General features: G+C 32.7%; 1 protein-coding gene across 1 annotated transcript in view; it reads right to left on the reverse strand.

The window, feature by feature from the left end:
• Nucleotides 1-5,307: 5,307 nt before the first annotated feature.
• The window catches only part of LOC107754549 (dedicator of cytokinesis protein 2-like), an 18,894-nt gene continuing 16,933 nt past the window's right edge, over nucleotides 5,308-7,268 (reverse strand). The window contains exons 18-22 of the mRNA XM_016571024.1: nucleotides 6,871-6,967; nucleotides 6,655-6,753; nucleotides 5,979-6,075; nucleotides 5,603-5,751; nucleotides 5,308-5,471 (exon numbers count right to left, since the gene is read on the reverse strand). Coding sequence (XP_016426510.1) covers nucleotides 5,406-5,471; nucleotides 5,603-5,751; nucleotides 5,979-6,075; nucleotides 6,655-6,753; nucleotides 6,871-6,967 — 508 coding nt within the window. The 3' untranslated portion in view covers nucleotides 5,308-5,405. The remainder of the gene's footprint in view (nucleotides 5,472-5,602; nucleotides 5,752-5,978; nucleotides 6,076-6,654; nucleotides 6,754-6,870; nucleotides 6,968-7,268) is intronic.

Consider the following 7,268-nt stretch of genomic DNA (forward strand, 5'->3'; position numbering starts at 1 on the left):
ATTTTTGCTCATAAAGGTAAGAGTATACATCATTCGGAACTGCAAAGGGTCTACTTGTATTTGTGTGCACTCACAATATCAACAAAACCTTGTGCTTTTGTAAAATAAGGAAAACAAACAGGATGCGCTTTCTGTCCTCTTGCGCAGGAGCGCTTCACCGACATGATAAATATATCTATAGAATGCTTTAAATTACTATTTTTAAAACGAAATGATTCAAATCGAAAACAAAACCTCTTTCATTATGTAATCCGTAAAGATGAATGTCTCTCTAAAGGCACGTCCAATGAGGAGATGGCGAGTCAGGTTCCTCAAATTAATTTGTGCAACATTGACTCAGAAAACATTAGTTTATTAACAAATAATTCAAATATCCCCTCACTATTTTTTTTACCTCCTTTTTTTTTTTGGGCCGCTGTGCCAAAATTGTGTTTGCATTCAGTAGCCTATATGGCAGCATTTTTGTGCCACGTTGAAAAATAGCTAAATAAGATTAACGTTATAATATTTTAAGAATAAAGTCAAAATTACGATACTAAAATCATGTTATATTGCGTGAAGTTAATGTGAAAATTCCACCTATAGGCCTAACTCCTCCAAAAAAATCAGTCTGTGGCATCCGTCATTCTTTTGACTTTTTTAAAACTCTGATTGATCGATTCATGAGACATTCGTTTGTATTAAATTGTTCTGATTGTTTTTCAACATGCATTCAAATATTGAATACTAGTATATTGATAGTCATTTACTGTAACAGGATATGACTCAAAAACCTATCTCGCTGCACGTTAGTTTTTGTTCTGTCAGCACAAGCTTTGTCTATGCACTGCAAATGATATTGTAGTTTGCACACATGCACGTGTGTTGCACTTGTATATATGATATATATATACAAATATACATTACCAGTCAAAAGTTTTTGAACAGTAAGATTTTTTATATTTTTTAAGTTTGTTCTGCTCACCAAACCTGCATTTATTTGATCCAAAGTACAGCAAATACAGTACAATTTTGAAACATTTCTATGATTTAAAATAACTGTTTTCTATTTTAATATATTTTAAAATGTAATTTATTCCTGTGATTTCAAAGCTGAATTTTTAGCATCATTACTCCAGTCAATAATATAATAATAATAAAAATGTTTCTTGAACAGCAAATCAGCATAGACTGTTATAATGATTTCTGAAGGATCATGTGACACAGAGTAATGATGCTGAAAATTTAGCTTTGATCACATGAATAAATTACATTTTAAAATATATTCAAATAGAAAGCAGCTATTTTAAATAGTAAAAATATTTCACAATATTACCGCTTTTGCTGTATTTTGGATCAAATAAATGCAGGCTGGGTGAGCAGAAGATACTTCTTTAAAAACATAAAAAATCTAATGTTCAGAAACTTTTGACTGGCAGTGTATATTTGTATTTATATATAGGCTAATGTATTAATTTGTGGAAGTTTTTATTGCATAAAATAAACTTGAAGGGATAATTCTGTTATCATTTACTCACCTTGATGTCATGGAGGAATTACAGAGAATCAATAAATTATGAATAATTTATTGCTATTTTGTGAATAATATGTAAGCATCTAATCAACAAAAAAAGTAATCTGATTACGAGTATTTTAAAATGTAATTTAATTAATTACAAGTACTTAATTTTTGGAATCTGATTACGTAATCCAGATTATATGTAATCAGTACCCAGCTCTGACAATTTATATCATGATATAGTCATTTTTGTTATTGTATCTTTGTTATTAATAATAAGAACATAACAAACAAAAAGGACAAATACAATAAAACAAATACACAAATGAAATAGGCCTGTTTTATGTAAAGTAGATATATTTAACAGTAGCATTCAAGCAAGATATAATAGATTGAATAAAGTAATCAAAATCAATATACATTGATTCTTATTAAAGCTAGTCAGTCAAGATCAGTGAGTGATTTTCTCTTTTTCTTTTGCTGCTTGATTAAAATTATACAGAAACAAAGCAGCAGGAGTATTTGCTGTCACAAGAGCTGCTGCACGGATCCAATTTATTGATACACATGCGTTTTCATTAACTGACGTTCACTTAAAGGTGACATATCATGAAGATCTGACTTTTCCAGGTTTTAAGTGCTATAATCAGGTCCCCAGTGCATCTACCAACCAAGGAAACATGAAAAAGATTAACCCAGTAACTTTGTTTTGGTAAGCCTTTTTCTGCAAGCATTTCAAAATGATATAATAAATGATCTGTGGGGTATTTTGAGCTGAAACTTCACAGACACATTCTGGGGACACCTGAGACTTATATTACATATTGTAAAAAGGGGCATAATATGTCTCCTTTAAGTCATAAGTCAAGGTGGGCAATTTAACCTAATCATGTGTGTATTTAACCTTTGAAATAGCAAGCTTGACTTCTTCAGACTGTTCACTGGTCATGGAATGTATGGAACCTTGATTTCGTCCTTTACAGAATTTGGCCCGGGAGAGTTTCCAATAAAAGCCCATAACTAGAATTAAGAATTGCACCAAAATCCCACAAACAGTTACAGTAATTGAAATGCTATTGAAGGTTATAGAGAGTCAAAACAAATACAATGTCTCATAGAAAATGAACTGTTAATCTTATTTGATACATGGGTCTGATCAAAAGGTCTATTTTTCCAATTGATGCATATATAAAGGCAAGAAAACTTGTTCTGATGAATCTGCCATCCAAATAGATTTATGTTATCTGTATTCACATTATCTCCAGAATCCTCCAGGTAGAGCATCTAAAAGAAAGCGAAGTTCAACCATCCCCGGAGAGAGAGTGACTATGTAAGGTTTTATCGTAATTTTCACCCGTTTTAACACTCTATAGTCTATAATATTTAACTTCAAACTATTTTTTTATTTAACATGAATCGATCGCAAAAATCTAATTAAGGTTATTTTATATAAAGTAAACATTTCTTACTGTAGTCATTATTGTAGGATTTACTTTGACAGTTTTCACTCTGCTAGTAATGGCCAAAGATAGAAGACTGAAAAAGTATTTTCTTGTGAAACATGCTCCAATAATCTGTTTTATTTACAACTTTAAAAAGCATTTTAGTGCTTTTAAACTGCTTAAAAGTTGTAAACTAAGATTATTTCTGTATTTATCTAGACAATCAGCTGACTTGCCATTCAACTTTAATTATGAAGAAAAAGTCATGATCAGTAGCAATGATGCTATTGTCCTGACTACGGTCTCTCCTGCAGGTAATAATTTGTACAATTGCTGTTCTGTTAACCTTAAATTGATTTTGTAATTCGCTGACAAAATGAATCTAGCTTTAGACGATTTGATCAGATCACCTGCATGCAGCATTATATATTAACTTTACTTGTCTATGCACACACTCTCTCTCTCCAGATAAAATCACCAGAGAGGTTTGAGATGAGACGCTCAGAGGAGATTCTCACGTGAGAGAAGCTGGGATGATTGGCCCAGTGAAACATGCAATGTGTAGAAGTTCACATGTGAGATTGTGTATCGGGTGAATGAAATATGCTTTAAATGCAATTTATTTGCTCTAGAAAAAGTAGCTCCTAAAATGTAAATGAATCTGAACTAACTCACAAATGGACATAGCACCATTAATCATCACAGTTCACACAGGACATGTTCTTGCATTCGAAAACATCAAGAAATTTTTCTTATGTATATGCTAGCTTTCTTTTTAGATGCATTATCAAGAAAACACAGTTATACTCCTGTCATGACATAACTGTGCTGGTTTTCTCCGGTTCTGAATGTGGCGACTGGATACTATATGCATTGTCCAGAATACATGTAATTCACATGAATATGTTAATCAAATTTTAACATCTATGGTCTATATAAACAGAATTTGAAGATTCTGAATTCGACTAGATTCATTCTGATTAACAAAAATTAGTGCATGTAAACATACCTCATGTCTTTGAATAATCTTTATTAGGAACTTTTCTCAGCTGTTCATACAGGTGCATCTCAAAAAATAAGAATATCGTGAAAAAGTTCTCTTTTTTTTGTAACATTTCAAAAACTGAATTTTTCATATATACTAGATTAATTACATGTAAAGTAAAACATCTCAAGTTTTTTTTATTTTTTTTTTATTTGATGATTAGAGCTTACAGCTCATGAAAGTCAAAAATCCAGTATCTCAAAATATTAGAATATTTATGTTTGAGTTTCATTAAATGACCATCCCTACAGTATAAATTCCGGGTATCTCTTGTTCTTTGAAACCACAATAATGGGGAAGACTGCTGACTTGGCAATGGTCCAGAAGACAATCATTGACACCCTCCACAAAGAGGGTAAGTCACAGAAGGTCATTACTGAAACAGAGTGCTGTATCAAAGCATATTAAATGCAAAGTTGACTGGAAGGAAGAAATGGGTAGGAAAAGGTGCACAAGCAACCGGGATGACCGCAAGCTTGAGAATACTGTCAAGCAAAGCCGATTCAAACACTTGGGAGAGCTTCACAAGGAGTGGACTGAAGCTGGAGTCAGTGCAACAAGAGTCACCATGCTCAGACGTCTTTAGGAAAAGGGCTACCAAGCCACTTCTGAAACAGAAACAACGTCAGAAGCATCTTACCTGGCTTTTCTGTTTTGCAAATCCTTTTTTTAATTGATCTTAGGAAATATTCTAATATTTTGAGATACTGGATTTTTGACTTTCATGAGCTGTTAGCTCTAATCATCAAAATTAAAACAAAAAAACGTATTAAATGTTTTACTTTACATGTAATGAATCTAGAATATATGAAAGTTTCACTTTTTGAAACAAGTTACAAAAAAAATAACTTTTTCACGATATTCTAATTTTTTGAGATGCACCTGTATATGAAGTACTGATACATGCGATTATTTGTAATATTCTGTGATGACTTTAAAATAATTTAGGCTTGAATCATAACCACATGTAACTGTTTATGCTTCTTGTTCTCTTGTTACATCAATAAAATGTGTGAACTTTTTAAATTGCTGGAACCGTCAAATACATTGTATTGTAATCACTAGATTAGATCATCCACTAAACCTCGAAACGAAGAATGTGAATGAATTTACCATGACATTGAAAAAAAACTGAATTATATCTACAGTCTATGTGTATATATTTATAATAAAGATAAAATTTCAGAATTGTAAAAGAGTTTATTGCTGGTACAGACGATACAATGTTTAAAACACTGACTTCATTTCATTAGAGTTCGTTTTCGAACACATTCAATGAAATCAAGGCTCTTTTTTCTTCTACAGCTCTGTTACTATCAGGCTTTAAGAGCTTTATCACTTCTGTTTGTAACAGATTCAAGTTAAGAGTGGTAGAAAAATGAACAGCCAAAATGCTAATAAAAAAACTAAAGAGACAGAATTAAAAATGAGTGGATGGTTCAGACGGTTCGGAAGATGTTTTTGCTTCATCAGGTTTGGAGTTCATCTGAAAAACACACACACATATTCACACTTGAATAAAGGTAGTGATATACAGTATATACTGTGCATGTGGTGCATGATGGGAAGCCACATCACAGTGTTTGTGGCTTGTTAAAGCTCTGTTGAGTGTGTTACCTTGGTTTTAAAGAGCAGGTTTATGACTCCTTTGGAGCGACGGTCACCGGTGCGGTCAGATGGCAGACACACAGAAACGCTTTTACTGTCACGCTTGGACCGCGCTGACTCCACCTCCTCACTCCCATTGGCTACTGACAGAGACAGACCTGAGGACAGCATGTGAAATCAACCGTCTGTTAATATGGACTTCTTCCTGTTTTGTTGTTGAGAATTTTGGTATCCACAAAACAGGAAGTAGACAGCTTCATAAAGATACAACAACATTTTTTTCCACAAAAGTTTAGGGTTACTAAACATTTACATGAATTTCATTAGCTAAAATGAAGAACAACAAAAGGGAATGAGAGGAGTCACTATGATATGAATGATGTACCTGCAATAGTGGGCAGAGATCGGGAGTTGACGAGGCCGCTGCTCACACTCGGCTCTGACAGATTCGTGTCACTGCGAAACTCCTGCTTCTTGGAGAGCTAGAGAGAGACAGAGAGTTAAACTAATAGTTACCATAATAATATCATCACAACCACTATGAAATAAAAACAAAAACAAGTTAATGAAGGACCAAACTTGCAAAAATACTCAATAAATTAACTCGTGGGGTAAAGGTGTTTCAATGTGTCTGAATTGTTTTTATTAAATACAATTAATGAAATAAATAAATAAATTAAATATTACAACATTAAGATATTTGGTTAAAATTTCTATGAATCTGTATATTGTACGTGCTATAACTGATCATCATTGAAAAAAAATTTTTTTCTACTTTTAATCACCATTTTTCCGTCAGTATTTTATTTGAATTGGTCCTGTGGTGTGATACATTCATTTTTAAAGTACAAATATAACAATATATAATATATAAATATAAAATAATTAGTTAAATTATTAGTATTATATCACACCACAGCCAGGGCATGTCAAGTATTTTGTCTCAACTATTCACTTTCACAATACTTTATTATTTATTCTTACATGTATTCTTAGATGTACTTACTTCTGCGCATATTTAACTTTTACTGATTTATTTCTAAATGTATATCTTGTCTCACCCGTTTGTTGAGGGTGCTGCTCCGCTCTTTCTCCTCGCTGATGAAGATCATGCTGCCACGACCGGGCTTCTTCTTCTTCTTGGATTTCCTCAGTTTCACCTGGAAGAACAGAAAGAGTCACCTGAGCATGACTATGTCATCATGGAGAGCTGCAATCAATGGTCCATTTTTGTGATTGGACGAAAAATGTCACAGCAATATCTTCATCATCCTCACCTCCACTTCAACACCACTCTCATCCATCACACTGACACTTCCACTGGAACGAGGGATGATGGACGGAGAGGGAGGAACGCCACTGTCCAGAGATATGCTACAGACAGACACAGAGACACGGGTTATGTTTGGAATAGAGTACACACTGTATACTACCTACTACTTTTTAAAAATATTATGTGAAACAGAATACATTATGCAATGATAAGATGCTACAGTATACAGATAACAGTATTTTGCTACATTGTCGTCACATGACCTTGCCACACTGAATATTTAATTTAGCATCATCTCAGAAATAAAACAAATATCAATAAAATAATAAAACAATGTATTAATAATAAATAATAATACAATTATTGAAATATAAAAATGAAAACAAATAATAAAAACAAGCC

This window comes from Sinocyclocheilus rhinocerous, unplaced genomic scaffold, assembly GCF_001515625.1.
Source record: "Sinocyclocheilus rhinocerous isolate Xijiao unplaced genomic scaffold, SAMN03320098_v1.1 scaffold50, whole genome shotgun sequence".
Classification (NCBI taxonomy): Eukaryota; Metazoa; Chordata; class Actinopteri; order Cypriniformes; family Cyprinidae; genus Sinocyclocheilus; species Sinocyclocheilus rhinocerous.